We start from the raw sequence: 18,429 nt of genomic DNA, 5'->3' as shown, positions 1-18,429 counted from the left end.
CAGAAGTCCTTAGCCATTCCCTAATTGAGGTCTTTTTTTAATGTATGTACGTAAGAAACAAACAATGTTTCTTACAATTGTTTGCATCAAAGGGGGAATTTTATAGGCCCCAAAACTAATAACATTAATAAACTAAAAAATTAATTTTTTTTTTTTTGAAACATTTTTCCAAACAAAACTGTTAAATTTTAGCATCTCAACAACGATCACTGAACCCTATGCTAACCACTGATCTCCGTATAATTGGGTAGAGGATCTAAATGGCGTAAAAAGCTTAAATTAAGTATCTTTCTATCTCTTTATTGATTGTATTGAAGCATCCTCAGCGCCTCGGAGGAGTGACTGGGAACTAAAAAAACCATTCAGAGCATGCTATATGTTTTATTTGTTTTATTATATTTATTTAGACAATAAAAGTGGTGATAGGCTTGGACAAAATGTAGCTATCGCAGACTATAATATCGAATGCGTGCGGACTTTTAAGTACTTAGGATCGTTAGTAAACGTTTAAAATTAACTGGATGAAAATATAAAAGCCCGAATCTCTCTAGCTAATAGGAGCTGATATTCTATAAATTACCTGACGAAGAAAGCGCATCTCTCCTAAAAAAACGTTTGTTGGACTGTCTCGAAGAATATTTGAAAAAGGCGCTTGATCGAGGGAAATGGTCGAACAATTACCGGCAAAATCCCTCTAAGGAAGGGCTGTCGAGCCGCGTAGTAGTAGTAGTAAAATTTGTTGTTCTTGAAATAGTACACTTGAAACAAATACTACCCTAGACCTATAAGTGCAGCTCAATTTTATTTCATTTTAGATACACAAAAAGAAGTATTTACAACAAAAATATATTAAAAATCATAATTAAACGAATAAACAATAATTATATAGATCGTTATTCATCACGTGCTTATAAAACATTTTCTATTCTGAAAAAAAAAGTATATATATAAAAAAACAAAATTAAAATAAATAAATAAAATAAATCATAATAAAAAAAGTTAAATAAAATCATTTCTAAAATATGAATATTTATAAACATAGTAGTAGGTAGTATATATTAATAATTATTATTTATTTAATTTTAATTGAAATTTTATAAAAACAAATTATTTATGTATCATATCATTTTTTTTTTTTTTTTTTTTTTAATTTAATTTAATTTACTTTTTTTATAAATTTTATTTAATTATTAGGGCATTTAATTAATTGAATGGATCATACCATCCATCTATGATTATAAACATAAATATTTAACTCTTTTTTTTTTAAATCTCAGCAAATTGTAGGAAGAAAAATCGAGCAATGTCATCACTTATACTCGTTTTGTTCACAATTTCGTCGATTTTATTATTTTGAAGCGGAACCCTAATTATTTTGAAAACAGTCCATTGTACTCGCTGATAATGAAGCTTTCTATGCGTGAAATAATTTTTCAACTCGGTTAAATGCCTAGTACCCACCTCTATATCTAGATGTGTGATTCTTCAAGCCATATCTAGGCATATATCTTGAAGAATCACACCTATTTTTCGTTATTACGTTAATTTCAGTTTCAAATTTTGTAATGATTCCGTAATTCTGTGTATTTCTTCTATATTTTTATTTTTTGAGCTGTAAGCTTTTTTGCCGATGTCATGAAAAACATTCATCCCCTATTTTTACTCCCTTTAAGGTAAAATTTTTACAAACTTTGAATGTCCTTTTTATTTATATCTAATCAAAAGCCTACAAAATAAGTTCCAACCTTCTAGCTTTAAAATGGCGTAATTTTCATACAAATTCGCATCTCTTATTTTAACTCCCTACAGCCCTTTTTGCAATGAAAAGTAGCCTATGTCCTTTTTCAGGCTCTCCATCTATCTCTATACCAAATTTCATTTAAACCGGTTCAGTAGGTTAGGGATGATTGCGTAACACACACAGAAAGACAAACAGGCAAACAGCTTTATAAATATTACGAAACTTACAAAATTGGATTTCTTGAAAATTTTCTAGTTTTAGTTGATGACATCCTGTATTGTAAAATGTATAACCTTTCGAGAAACATTCGGTTCAGTTTGGTGAAGATATAATGACAATTAATAAATATATTTAAAAAAGACTTCAAAATTTGAATTACGGGTATCAGCCTTAAATATTCAATAGATTGGCTGCCATTACACATTATAGAAATTAACTTAAAAAAATATCAAAACGCTTCTTCTGTTTTTCCAAATAGCATTACTATACTTTGAAAGTCGTGAGTGCGATTTTAGACGTATGGTAATTTTTTTCGCGACACAAAAATTATGAACTGAGTATTGCATTTCGTAAATTAACACAACCTTATAATTTTACCACTAATGAAGATCATTCCTTTAAAAGAATAATAATATCCGTCTATTTAAGTACACAAAAACATGCTTTTGACCGCAACAATTTTTGCATTCTTAACACATTTTATTTCGATTCAAAGACCGTAAGACCTTTGACCGACAAATTATAATAAAAATATGACAAATTTCGTTGATTGTGGTGTTGATAGTAAGTAAACACATAATTTAATTAACCGTAAATTTAATATACAAAGGTATTTAAATAAAATAATAATACAAAACAATATTGCGGTTAATTTAAATAATATTCAACACCAAGCACCAGCCATAGACCAAGACCAACGCCAAGACTAACTGAACCAACATTCAATTGAATACCTTTTTATACCATGTATATATGAAATATATATCAAGGTATACTAAGGTTAGTCCCAAGTTTGTAACGCTTAAAAATATTGATACTATGAACAAAATTTTGGTTTAAGTGTTTATAAAATCACCTAATTAATCCATTTTCGCTTGTTTGTCCGTCTGTCTGTCAACACGATAACTCAAAAACGAAAAAAGATAGACCAAGATAGACCATAGACCAAGACCAACGCCAAGACTAACTCAACCAACATTCAATTGAATACCTTTTTATACCATGTATATATGAAATATATATCAAGGTATACTAAAGTCAGTCCCAAGTTTGTAACGCTTAAAAATATTGATACTATGAACAAAATTTTGGTATTAGTGTTTATAAAATCACCTAATTAGTCCATTTTCGCTTGTTTGTCCGTCTGTCTGTCAACACGATAACTCAAAAACGAAAAAAGATATCAAGCTGAAATTTTTATGGCGTGCTGAAGACGTTAAAGGTCGAGTTCGTAAATGAGCAATATAGGCCAATTGGGTCTTGGGTCCGTAGGACTCATCTTGTAAACCGTTAGAAATAGAACAAAAGTTTAAGTGTAAGAAATGTTATCCACATAAAAAAATAAACAACTTTTGTTTGAAACATTTTTTCGTAAACATCACAGTTTACCCGCGAGGGCGCAGTTTAGGCGCAAATTTTATAGAATGTATTAATATGGTATTATTAGTTATGTACTATGTGTGACATGCATAGGTAGGTATATGTGTAATATGACAGTGTAATCAACACTGTCTATACATGGTATTTCAACAATTAATTCAGTCAATTGTTTTTTCTTCACTTGTTTTTATTTTATTTTATTTTACATTAAAATCTAGGTGCATTCTTTCATTATTGTGAATTATAATTCGATACAGTTGTAAGTTGAAACTAAACAGTTTTCTCTTACAAAATTCAACATATTTTTTACCAATTATATATAAAAATTAAAATTATTATCTAAAAAGTATTGTGTTTAAAATCTTTTTACAAAAAAAATTTTAATGTATGTTAATTTAATTTGTTCAATTTAAATTTAATCGTTTTAACACCATTTTTAAGTTAACTGATAAAATTCTTTTATCAAAATACCCTGCCTATTATGCCACAAATGTTTACCATTACCACAAACAAAATTTACCAAATTATAATATACAAAATAGATTACCAAATAACCAAATAACCAAATACAAATTACCAGATTACCAAATTACCAAATACAAAAAATATAATATGGAAAACTAAAATAAGAAATTTAAAACGGGTTATTCCTATATATTAAAATTTGAAAGTAAGCATGTTTGTTTGTTTGTTTGTTACGCTTTCTCGGTAAAACTAGCGAATGGTTTTTAATGAAACTGTACAACAATATAGCTCATACATCATAATAACACATGAGCTATAATTCATAAAGATATAGTTTTTTTTTTTTAATAAAAAAAGTAAAAAAATAAAATTCAATCTAAACATTTACTATTTTAAATTTTTACAGAAACCTTTATTTTATGGTTCAAAATGATGATAGATGGAACGATCTATGATTCATGGCCAACTTTTCTGATATACTCCATAAATTATGACTATTTTACATTTAACAAAATTGAAAACTGTGCGTATCAAGAGAGGCTATAAAGCGGTGGTTTTTACTTTTACCCAGTGGAGCGGTCGGGTATCAAGCTAATTTTATTATAAAATCGAAAAATAAAATGTTCGAAATTAATTTGAACGCTCCTTACGCTCCCACTCATATTCATGCTAATCGCCTTAAGATTTGAGAGAAATTTAATCTATTTTCAAAAAAAATTAAAAAAGAGTATCCCGGATCCTGTATAAAATCCGGATATTTTCATTTTTAATTAATAAAGCGAATATGATATAATAATATATTATACGTATAAATTATAAGACCGAAAACCCGTTGAAAAATCAACGATTGGTTTTTTTTAATCGCAGTATCCACAATTATAATTGACAACTGGTAGCAACCCAGCGACAGATGCAAATGGCGGTAATAATTCGTACTAATTAAAAAAAGGAAGTGGGTCGTTCTCAGTAGTTCCAATTTAGACTACCAGATGACAATACTTGTACTTACCATTTTTAAAGGCCAACAAAAAATATTCAAATTCAAATCAGATAAACCCTGCCAATTGGGGATAATAATTCGTACTAATTAAAACAGAAAGTGGGTCCGATTTCAGTGCCTAGTTCCAATTTAGACTAAAACGGCATTATAGAGCAATAAATCGTCACATTTGCACATCGTTTGTTCAGGACATTGGCAATCTTTTCTCTCATGAAAATATCTTATTAAAAAATAATGAAGTAATTCTTTTTCGAGATGTTTTTGAATCGGACATGCATCGAATTTTCAACAAAATTACTCATAAATGGCAGATCACAGATTGTAAATAAAATGACATACATTTAATAAAAGTAGTATAGATAGATTTTCATAAAATAAGTTTATACCGAGTGATCAAAATATAATGAAATTTATTCAATACCATCAGTTAAAGTCTATACACAACTCTGTATATGTCGGATGTGCTTTGTCATTGTTTTATAGCTTCAATAACTTAAAATCACTAATATAGAATAAATTGTCATCTGTATGTAATAAATATAATTTATTTGTAGGTATATATTTATTGATTGACGATCAATAATCAATATCTACTATTATCAAGTGACTCAAATGACTTGTAAACTTGTTGACAGGCATCTTTTTACAAGCAACTCAACTTAAGCCTTTGTTCAACTAACATAATAATATAAAAAAATTATTCCGTTATTACAACAAACTTACATTACGTCTTGCATTTTTATATGCTTTTGTACTTATTTATTAACAATGTACTTGCATACTTCAGGTATATGTAGAATATTAAAGTGTGGACAAATACACACCTTTTATATACAATACTGGGTGGGCCATTTTAATCTATATACCTAATTATCTCGTTTTGTAGATAACCAATTTAAAAATAACTTAAACAAATGCAGTTTTAGAGTTTGATGGGGATGTTCTGAACTGGGGAGCATCAGATTGAACCTAGTTCTTTGGGTTTCTTTAATAGCCAATTTAGTTTCTGAACGGTAAGAGATAGAGATTGACACTTTAAATGAGAAAGTTGATCCTCATAAAAAACTAACAATTTTTCGAAAAACGTTAGCTTTGGAGGAAATGTGACTTAAAAATATGTCATTATTGCATTTAATCGAAAGAAAATACGCTTAAAGTTTATCGATAATTGTAGGTCAGTTATGGAAACAATCCAATTTAAAATTTTTCAAGTCAGTTTACAATCTGGCGGAAATTAAATATTACGGTGACATATAGACTGCAATGACATAAAAGTTTGTTTACACTGCGGATTCGTGGTTATAAATAGCTTTATATAACTGAAGGTTTGAAAGTCACCCGATGTATAAACATCTTTTCCAAATACGAGATACAAAAGAAGGCCAACTTATACTGATTTAACCTATATTCACATTCAGTTGAAATTAAACAGTATACTATTTATGTAAGTAGATTTAATTCCTATGTTTACGCTGACAAATTTTTTAATGTTTAATTGTCCAAGCTATTATGTATAACTTATCTATAAATTCATCAATACTCTTATTACTTTGGTATTTTAATTTCTTTTATTTCTTTTACACATTAAATTTTTTTAAATACTTCCAAGATAATATAATTTCCTTTATTATAGGCAACTAATTATGCGTAACTATATTAAAATTGTATAAATATAAGTATACATCAAAGACTTTATGGTACAAACTTCTTCTAAATATTTTAGGTCGACATATCTTAGGAAAAGTAAGTCAAAAACGAGTACGATAGAAAATATATTATTATCAACCTTTAACAGGCATGTTTAAATTCATAATTATCAGCGCTTTTTAAGCTTACAACATATTATATGGAAAAATATATTTTGTACAAATAGGGCAGAATCTTCGGTCCCGTTTAACCTCGTACGATTGAAGTGAAAATTGTGAAATTAAATTTTTGTATGCAACAAAAACCATTAAAATTTCCATAATAATATAAAGGCAAAGAAACACAATCCTAGTCGCCCTATTAGCTTAGTCGGTTAAGGCGTAACCAATTCCGTCCGCGGTATGCTTAGGATAGCGGGTTCGATTCCCGCTGACGCAACAAAATTAATTTAATAACCTAATCTTACACACTCCTAACCTAATCTTACACACTCCTCGAAATTCGAACATTATACTTTCGTCATCCTGATGAATGCTTCAATTTTTTTCATAATCCTTTCTGTTACAATGAGTTGTTACAGTTGAAATCTTCGATGGTATTATTTGTGCTTACTTTTAAGAGGACTCGATCAATTCTGGCGTTTCGACGACGTTTGCATGTCGTATATGATTATTTTATGTGTAGGTTAATTAAATTTTTTTTTCCAAACGATAAAAAGTCGGCTGATATTGGCAATACGGGGCAATTAAATCATTTGATGCAAGATAAGTAAATAATAATCTGACCAAAGATTGGATTTGATGATGATTTTCCCAGTATTAATTATATCGGAATCACGCTGTCCTACGAAGCTGTGCTACATTTGACTGGTATCATATATCACACAAATTGTCATAAAATTCTCTTTTAAATAAAAACTTCTTACTATTTTCTACACAAGTAGTTTGTAATTCGATATTTAATTAAAAAAAAAAAAACCTTTATAAAGAATAGTATAATATTTACAAAAGACACTTCAAGTAAATTTTTTGATGTACCAAAAACAAGTCGATTGTAGAGACCAATAAATGATTCCTATAATAAAATATTTACATTTAAAAGTGTTTTGCAATAAACATACTCTCTTAAAAAAATTGTCACATTAAAAGAGTTTATAAAACTAGACTGCCAGTGAGTTTCCCTGTGTCCTTGTCTAATATATATGTCATTGGCTCATTTTGTTTAAACATTATTGTTATTAAGTAAATAGTTAAAAAACGATTTATGGAATATTATTTAATACATTAAAAGTTATTCAAAGATTATAAAGGCCAAAAGAAACTTTATTTACATAACAAACACAATACATTTTTCATTTTTCAGAAAAAATATTACAAAACTGTATATAATCTCTTTTTACAAAACAAATATAATAGCAGACACTCTCATTCATCATATCGCATCCACTTATAGGCTATCAGATCCCTCGTGTTCTCAATGTATATAAACTCTTTGGATTCTAAACCAAAAATTTCATTTCATGCGCACGATCTAAATGTTACAGTATCTCCCTTACAGGTTCTTCATGATTTTACTACACATTGCTAACTAAGGGTTAAACAAGAACAATAATGAATGTTAAATAAAATATATTGTTTATAATTAATTACTAATATTAATAAAATTTCACATTTTATTAATTATTAATAATATTAATTTATTATTGATTTATTTCTGATTATATTTATTGAAATGCTCTAATTAAATAAATTTATTTAATTATTTTTCATTTAATTTAAATTTTTGAATATCAAATGCTACTTTACTAACTGCTAGCATAACATATAGAGCATTAATTTAAACATAAAACATGTTTTACTGAAATCATTTTGTAACTAATTGAAATATAACATGCTATCTAGATGTATAGTCTAAGAGCCATCAGGCTACATGTAGATATTGATTCTCATCACCTGCCTTTTGCAAGATTAATAAAGGTATGTTTGTTAATTTGTTAATAAGAAAATGAAAGTTTAACTTTAACCCGAGTGGTAATGCAAATCGACTTTTCGATTTTATTGTCTTTTTCTAATATTTATGTTAAGCTATAGCTAAATCTTTAGTACCGCAATGCATAAAAAATAATGGCAGAACAGTTACAAGTGCCAAAAGTTGGAAAATGATCTTTGCACCATTGAACCTCAGCTTTACACTCTTTCGAAATTTGCAAACTCACGTTGTCGGTATTATTACTAAAGGTGGAAAATTTATTAAGCGCAAAGGTGCATTAAATATTCGAATTTATCATTAGTTGAAATATTTTATCTGATATCTACACAGATAATTGCAATTTTCTAAACCACAAAATATGGATTAACTCGATCAGAGTGTTTTACAATGGCAATATTTCTCCTGAACAAAGTTGTAGAATTTGGTGTTTGAAAAATACGCGTTAATTAATATGTGTCTTTCGCGCAATTAGTGAATTATTGATTGTTAAAAAAGAGGCCGAAAAAGGGACCGTCTTCCCTTTTTGTCTCGCAGCCTGACAAAGCGCGAATATTAATATTTTGAATTATTGTATAAACTAAACACGTGCATGTCTATGTATTTCATAGAGGTAATATAAGATAGACGAAGACAGCTATACGCGTACTTTTTTAGGTTCTTCCTTATAACGATCAATCGTTTGAATGGCCACATTACGGTTCTATGTTATTACTTCTATGGTTTTAATGCCACCCAATATATCTGATATACAGCTTTGTTCCAATTTTGAAAAGAAAAATGATAATGAGATAAAAAATTTTACACCATATTTGCGGGAAAAACTTACAATGGAACACGGACATTTTTTCGCCAACTCTACAGATTTATCCAATTTCAGCCCAAAGTCACCCTATAGTAGATAGATACATATACCTCTTCAGAGAATATGATTTTTGTAGTCGTATTTTGTGTAATTTAAAATTTCAAGTTATTAAAATTAATAAATCCACCAGCTGTTATCTTCATTTGTTTCATGCTAAAATTTAATTTAAAAAATAAGAATTACTATTGTTAAAAGATAACTAATTTTAAATCTATTGCTCTTGGACTATATTTTAATGAACTGCATTTCATTTACATTATTCAAAAAATGCGTATATGGACGGACACACCCGACTTTTTTGTATAATTTTTGTTTTTAAATTACCTGTTCACGAGTGGGTGAAATATTGGATTGAATGAACATTTGGTCGTCATTCGTTTAATTGAATTAAAATTTCAAAAAGAGATCTTTAAATTGATCAAACATATTGATTTTTTTTTATAAAATTATATTCTGAAAGTTTAAACGAAATGAAATAGGAGATGTTGTATTCAATTTTGTCTCATTTCAATTTTATAAAAGATAATAATACCTACCAGTTTACTAAAAATATTATAATAATATGTGTTGACTGTTTAACTACAACACTGTTTAACTTTTTGATATATACATTTTATTTTTTTGTTAAAAATAGAACAAACTTCAAGAAAAAGCACAAAAAAATAATTTTAAAGTTGAAAGTCTTTAAAATTTCGGGAATCGCAAAACTTAATTTTGATATCATTCAATAATATTCTTAAAAATATCGAAACATGTATACTATCTATGCGTCACAAAATCTGCACAAGTTGATAATCCTTATTTATTAAATCAGTAAAAGTTCTAAGATTTTGTTGATAAGTATATCACCAAATACCTATATTTTAGAGAAAGAAGTATGGCACCTTTTTTACATTTGTTCAATACAGATTTTGTGACGCAGAGTATATATGTTTTTCATTCTCTTAGAAGTGCTTTCTCTACCCAACCCATTTTCAGATATTCGGACACCGATGTATTATTACTTTGTTCAATTTGAAGTTTGGAGGCTTAGTGTATTTTTCTGTGTTTGGTACGAAAAATTTCTGCTACTTAATGTTAGAACTCGCTTCCAACCGAAGGATTGGATGATTCAAACTTTTGTTCATTATGTTAGGTCATAAAGTCAATAAAAACAAGAAACTATTTTTTCAAGTGAGAGAACTTTTATTAGGTCAGAATGTCACATTTGAAATGTGTAATTCAGTTACTACTTTTCAATAAGTAAATTCTCCGAGGTACAGAAAAAAACCTTTCCAAAACATTGTACGTATTGACTTCTACATGGCGATGTATATTGAGCGATGGTGAATCGTTTAGCCCATCTTCAGACATTGTATATCTAAGGTATACTTTGAAACGACGCAAAGTAAAAAAGAAGTGTTCATTCGTCCTTGGTGTCACAGGTAAACACATTTGGCAGACATTTGGAAACGCATCTTCATTGCAAATACCGAGTCCTTCGACTTTTTAACGTCCTGTACTGCAAGGCGTTTTCGCCAAGATTTTACTTCGTCTACTCAGATGTTACAGAAATCGTCATGCAAAATTGAAGAGACAAGCAAAATTTAATAAAATATTGCGATGGTTCATAAATCGATCCCGTAAATGTGTCCGAAACCAATCAATGTACGCTGTGTAGCTTGTGATTCAGAAATAATCTTCAAGTTAATCAATTTGTACATTCGAGCTTCGAGCGTTAAGCCTGTTTGACACGAGCCTTATATTTGATTATCACATTTTCGTTTTCAATAATTTCCATGCGTGGTGTTTAGACAAAATCAAAAATCAATACATGTCGAAACAGCTTGAACAGCTGACTAGACAGTGGAATGCGTTTCATAGATATCTGCATTTACAAGACTATATTGTAAATTTAAATTTATATGGTAACGGGATTTGACCCTCAATTCCCCCCTCGTGTCCACGGGCCTGTTCTTAGTCAATTATATAATAGTGAACAGCTTTAATATTCGAACAAATGTAGTGTATAATAATATTTTTCTTACGTCGGTATACCTGTATGCAAAATAATAAATTTCTTTTTTTTTTTTCGTATTTTATCAATACTAATAGAAGGTGAAGGCCTTTTTCTGAATAATAATAATAACAGTAAAAATAAATACATGATTTAGGTAAGTACTGACTTGTTGTCAGTGCTCTTATGTTATGTAAAAAAAAAAAAAAAAAAAAATTACTTTCACTAAGTATAATGTTGAAGTAAGTGAATTCCAAAATTAAATCTCAAATCTGGTTTACCTTCAACAGATACATTTTATAGATAATAATTAATTTATTAACCTAAACAGATAGATACTTGATTCTCTGTTTTAACTAAGCAACTAAAACTCCAACTACATAATCTTTTTTTTTCACTTTTTAAATTTCTTAATTACTTATTGCAGCTGATTCAATTTTGATTAAAATTATTCATTTCATTAATTAGCGGAAAGTAGACAGGACATATTTTACTTAAATTAAAATTTATGGTAGGTAAAGTTTTTTTAATGTTCTTGTACGAAGAACGAAATATTGTCAATAATTTTAAGAATTTCGTCTAATTTCCAAGCTGTACGTGTAAATCTTATAGATTTAAACTCAAAAGAGACACCGTATGGACAGAAAAGCTTTATGGTTCAAAATGGTGATTATAGATGGTGCAGATCTATGATCATCATTTTGAACCATAAATTAAAGGTTTCTATAAAGATTTAAAATAGTAAATGTCAAACAATTCAGAACCACCTTTTCTAATATGGTCAATGCTGACTATTTTACAATTAAAAAAATTGAAAACTATGCATATCTTTTAGCTGCGTAAAATAATTCCTTAAAGAGATCAAGAGATGTGGAGGCTATAAAGCGGTGGTATCAAGCTAGTAATATTTTTCCACTCAAGTGAGTAATGGAAACCTCAAAGATTCAAAGATTTTTTTATTACCTAAATGTGCCATAATTTTACTTGCCGCATATTATTTATATATATTAATAGGCAAATTTAGCAAATACAATTAAATCATTCCAAGATTATTAGATATTCATCACACGGAAAACCGTGAAGAAATAGAGTTCTTACTCTCTGTCAGATATATAAATTTTTGTGATTTAGTGAAAATGGAATAATAGTATAATTATTGTTGCGTCATTTATGTAAGAAAATTGCTAAGATTTCGCAACTTCAAATTTGTATATACTTGCCTTCTTTTATTAAATCAAACATATTAGTAATTTTCCTATTTATTAAATCAAATAGATCATTTTATACATTTAATAACATTGTTATTTTTTACAACATAAAATAAATGATTGAAATATTACGAAAGCTAGCAAATTTTATTACATGAAATTACTATAATACTATACATAGCACATACGTAGTACGCGTTATTACTGAGTACTCTGATCTAAAGATAGTCATGCTTCATGCAAAAAGTATATGAAATGACTACATTTGGTTCACACATACAAGTCGCGCACCGCACACCGCATCGCTCGTATCGCAATAAGGAAATCATAAAACCTATATTTTGAAATTATTAATTTAATTTTTTATATCATTTTTATATGATGTAAATTTTCTTTTGTTATGTTTTGTTTAAGTTTAAGAGATTTTAACATAAAACGAAAATTGGGTAACTTTTTTTTAGAAAGTATTTTCTATGTGTTTGATTTTATTGAATCAGCGCACAAACGAGTGCACTTAAAAATAAATATGGAAAATCAGACAAACCCAAGTTACTTGAACATTATCTAATGTTGTAAGTTGTCTTGCACAGTTAGTATTCCGTACCATAAGATACTAGTTACAGGTTACACATACACAGGGCTGGATTAATGAATTGGCACGATTGAGCACAAGCCCAGGGCCCCTGAGTGTCTGGGGGCCCCTAACAATCAAATGAAAAAAAAAAATGTATAAAAAATCAATCAGCAAATGGCTGATGGAATAAGCGAGCATGCGATCTTCAATCGTTGATCTCCAAAACTACATAACTCACAGTGCTTATAATAAATAAAAAGTAAAATTTACCGTAAAAATCAGATATTCAGAATAATTAAAGAAATTTTAACATACAAAGAAACTTTCGTTTAAATTATTTCAATATAATTTAAATAAATTTTCATGTTACACGTGATGGTTATATATTTTTTTCTTTAATATAAGAAGGGATCCCTTACATGTGAAGCCCCTGTACTTTTCGGCCTAGGGCCCTTCAAATGTTTCATCAGTCCCTGCACATACAGTAGAACTTCGATAACTCAAGCCTCAAGGGAAATGCAAAAAATTTCGAGTTAATGAGTTTTCAACTTAACAATTAGTTCTCAATTCAGAAGATTTATTTCCTAAAATTTCGACTTAGAAAGGCACCATTTTTAAATATATTTGTAGTAGAGTCTGCTTTTTGAAAATCGAGTTATAGAGTGTAAAAATGTACTATCAATACCTTACAGCGAAATAATATTTTGTCCGAGTTACAAAGTCTAAATAATTCGAGATATGGATTTATAAATTTATTGACTTTATGTAAATATGTTTCAAACATAGGTACTCAGTTGTTTGTTTGGAAAAAAATTACTTTTACTGTTTAAAAGATAGATTTATGAAAACACCACGAAAATTTTTAATTTTTAAATTTATTTATTTAAAGGCATGAAAATAATTTTTGCACGCTTCTAAATTTGTTACAAAAAGGGCTGGATATATTTCTCACCCTTACAACTCTCAATACAAAGCCGCAAGGGTTGATAAAATTTTTGATCAGTGGATTCCAAAACTAGAAACTACTATTTTTCAAATAGAAATTTCAAATTCGATTTCGGTAAAATTTTGTGTTTTTTAAATTTTTCTTAAATACTTTTAATGAGTATATTAATTAAACCGTCTAGGTTTTTACAAAACCTTCTAATCACAACTCAGGAAAAATTTTTGATAACAACAAATATCAAAGCCTCGTTTAAAATTTAGTCAAGGACTTTAATAGTAAAAATTCTGATTTACCTTTTGTGAGGGAGAAATATTTACATATTATTTTTATCAAAAGAATAAAAAAAACTAGCTAAGTGCGAGTTCGACTTGAGAAAACAGGATTCTAAGGCACAATTTCATTAATGGAAACATAAAAATGATAAGTACTAAAATTATTATCACAGTCTGATTCACTGTGATCATGAGTGACACAACAAAAGGCAAAAGTTGATCTTAGATAAATGAAAGAGGAAGATAGTTAGTTAGTTTACCACCTTTTCCGATGATTTTTTCAGCTCCTCAAATATTTTGAGAGGCTGTGTACACAACTCTTAGTAAAATTAATGTTTGTTGTGACGGTGAGAATCGAATCTGATAACCTATGCATACCGCATACAGAGCTTAATACGCTTTAAGGGATAGGTAATACATATCACCTTTTGTGTCAAGAAGAAGAGAAAATAATACATCAGTATTTAAAATTTTCTGTTTTTACAACCATTTAAAAAAGCTCCTTATTATTATTCCTTAACCAACTAAGCCCCTAGAATAAACCGCTAGAGGAAACAGTGAAAACTTCCTCTGTCTGTTTTTTGTTTGTATCATTAACCACAAACTGATTCATGGTTTATATATACATACTTTTATCTACGCCCGTGAGATAAGAATTACTTTTCTCACTCAGTATGCGTTACCAAATTAGTGTCAAAACGTAAACTAATAACAAGTTACTGTAGTAACTTTTTTAATTTTCTATTTTTCTCAATAAATCATGACAAATTTTAAATAATAATTATATTTATTTTCACATTTTAGAGGCGTAGATTAAGTTTTGTACGATATACGTGTAATATCGGGCGTTATGCGATTGTCCAACTCGTGTTACGCGCACCTCGTTGTGCAAATTTCGCAGATATGAGTTGATAACGCCGTTATACTACTAGTATCGTAAATAACAATTACGAAGATACAGAACCCTAAAAACCACAAAAAAAAATACAGTGACGTTCAGTAAAGGATAAAATTCTTCATGAAGCCTGTGGCTAGCAAAAAAAAACATTGCATGTGTCATGTCTTCTGTATACACCAAATAAATTTGTATTTGTATTTACTTTAATGTATTTCGAGAGAATAGCTCAATTGAAAGCTTGTACTTTGTAGTTTTGGAATCTATTGCTCAAAGAAGAATGGCTATGAACTGTGGTATTTACCACAAAATTATCCACATCTATCATCCTTCATTGCTCTTGAAACATCTTGTATATTGTATCTGTGTTCACACATAGCCCGGAAATATATATATTCAAAACTGACCGGAATAATTCTTATCAAATTTAAATACGTACATATGTAATTATTTTTCTAAATTTCATTTAATAAACGTGACGCGACAGGGTACTTTGGTGGCTGGTGCTAATTATTCTTCGGTCTAATTATTTTGTAATTAAATTTGTGTGAGTGTTTTCTAATTAAATTATGTCGAAGTTAGTCAATATTAATAAAACTGCTGACTATGATTTAAAAAATAATTATTCAACATTCACTAATGGAAGTTTATTTGATCGAACATCTAAGTTAAGGAAAATATTTTGTTGTTTTAATAACTGTTGCGATGACACAAAATCTGAAATGGATATCGAGACGGCAATTTTACGTTATAAACAAGAATCAGAGAGTTCAATTACAACCTACACATGTAGCAATCGAAAAAGTACACGATTAAAGAGGCCAGGTTGTAGTGCAAAATCATCTGATTCTGATAGTGGTTTAGATGAAATTGATGTTCCTGATTCATATAAAATCGATGATAAAGCGTTCGAAACTATCGAATTATATCCAATACAATTATTACCTACTATTACATTAACCACAAGTAACACAACAGGTGATGTTTGTTTTTAAACTATTTGTTATATAAGTTAAATGAAAACTTATTGGAGCAATTTTGATTGTCATATAAATTGAATTTTATTGTTTAAGTTTTTAAAAGTATAAATGCGAAGATATGGCAATAATTTTTGTGTGTGTGCTTTTGAGCTTAACATTTTATGTCAATATTTGATTGTAATAATTTTTATAACATTGTACGAATCGTATAAACAATGTTTATTATTACACTTTACATAATATTTCATAGACAGTGGTTGAATAGAAAAACAAGGAAATATTTCACTATACCTATCAGATTAAAAACTTTACTAACCAGTGGCGAGTGTGTGGTGGGGAGGCGATTTGGGTTTCAACCCCCCCCCCATCACCCCGTAGGGATTAAAATGCCATTTTATATATTTTAACTTAAAATAAATGGTTAAAAATCTCAAAAATATTTAAAAAAGAGGAAGATGGTCAAATATCCCCCCCTGGACGAAATCTTGAATCCGCTCCTCACTAGCAGCTTTAAGGGATGAGGGCGCCAGGTTGTCCAGAGCGCCGCACGTGCCAGCTCAACTAAGCCACTTGAATACGTATCAATCTAAAGGAAAACTAAATTTAGCGTATTAATTCACGTATTAGCCAAACATGTTTCGAACAATCTATTGTAACAGCAACTGAATTTGCATCCGAACTTCATACATAGTCATTTTTCAAACCATAAACGCACTTAAGAAGCCCGGTCTACGCATTAAACGTAGACCGGGCGAAGAGACTACTGATAAATCAATAACTCCAAAAAAAAAATTTTTTTGAAGTCGAGTTTTTTAATGGACACCGTGTTTATATCTATATAAAGGAAAAATTTCAACAGATGCAATACTTTTCACGTGGAATTTCTTGTTTAACATTAAAAAAAGAAGAATTAATGCGACATTGTTCTGTATTGCAAGAAGAGTTAACGGTCAATTTTAAATCTGAGATTGATGGAGATTTGTGGTGCGATAAAGTTTTAGATTTGTAACATCGACAGTCAGGCAACACCTATCGAAACATTTTACTTTTACAAAAAGTACAATCTTCAAGAGATCTGAACAACTGGATATCACTGCTGAATAAAAAGATGGATAAAACCGTATAGGTTCTTGCGGTCTACAATGTCTCAAACAAGATTAACTAGTTTGGCCAGTCCATTGAAAATCAAGTTGCAGAAAACCTAGATTTTTCCAGTCCTATCAGAGTGTTTGCTTGTCAAAAAGCTATAAAAATAAAGTTTTAATTTTTTTAATATGGTTTTTAAGTGTTTGATTACGTGACTGACAGACAATATAGATAGATAGATTGTTTAAAGAATGAATGAGTAAAATATGTTATTTTAATGATAGTAAATACTTGTATTACTTTACTTTTTATTAATTCATAAAATATGGTACCTACACATTTGAAATATAATCAAATAAGTATACCTCCAAATTCATGACTCGTCCGGGGCACCTAGATTGCTAAAGCCGGCCCTACCGCTACTAATTTTCTACCTTAGGAAATCGAAGTGATAGTCGATATCTTTTACGAGAGAACTGTCATAATATTATTTTTAGAATTTATGCATAGGTACTTTAAACTTACAAAATAATTGATATAGGTGGTGTAACCACCTATATCAATTATTTTATAAATATTTTCTCTAGTTAAATTAATTGTATCGACCAGGCCAAAACCAACCCGTTTTAACTAGAAGCGTTTAGACTTTTGTAAACTGACTGTCTTCTTTTGATTTTAAGTTAGTCAATTTTTCCGAGCCATAATTTACAACATTTTTATCATTATGAGAGAAATTTAAAGAAACAAAATGTTCTTAGATCGTTTTTAAATCAAGTGAGCATTTGGGGAACAATAATTAAACTTTATTTTTTATTTTTTCCAGATGATATTAGTTTATCAGAATTAAATACATCACCATTATTGATCAGACCACGAAGCGGGAGCAGTAAAAGTGCAACACCTAGTCCAGCACCAAGTAATCGATCTCGAGGTCATAGTTCGGTGTCAAGTGCTGAATGGCCAGCATCGACAGAAGATGACATCGATCGACTTGTGGCTATACATCAAAGTAAATCTGGACTTTCAACACTTGGGGTGTGTATAAAAATTTTTAATTACTTAACATTGCCGTTGTGTTAAACTTTTCAGAATAAAATAAAAAAATTTATGGATGAGCTCATTTTCACTGACTAGTATAAATCTGTTTCAAAATTAATAATTTTGATTAT

At 29.1% G+C, this 18,429-nt stretch overlaps 1 protein-coding gene across 1 annotated transcript in view; it reads left to right on the top strand.

Moving 5' to 3' along the window:
• LOC123305822 (serine-rich adhesin for platelets-like) overlaps positions 1-18,429 on the top strand; it is a 233,997-nt gene that overhangs the window by 212,007 nt on the left and 3,561 nt on the right. The window contains exon 6 of the mRNA XM_044887655.1: positions 18,084-18,295. Coding sequence (XP_044743590.1) covers positions 18,084-18,295 — 212 coding nt within the window. The remainder of the gene's footprint in view (positions 1-18,083; positions 18,296-18,429) is intronic.

This window comes from Chrysoperla carnea, chromosome 1, assembly GCF_905475395.1.
Source record: "Chrysoperla carnea chromosome 1, inChrCarn1.1, whole genome shotgun sequence".
Classification (NCBI taxonomy): Eukaryota; Metazoa; Arthropoda; class Insecta; order Neuroptera; family Chrysopidae; genus Chrysoperla; species Chrysoperla carnea.
The sequence above is the reverse complement of the archived record's forward strand: the minus strand, read 5'-3'. Positions and strand labels throughout refer to the sequence as shown.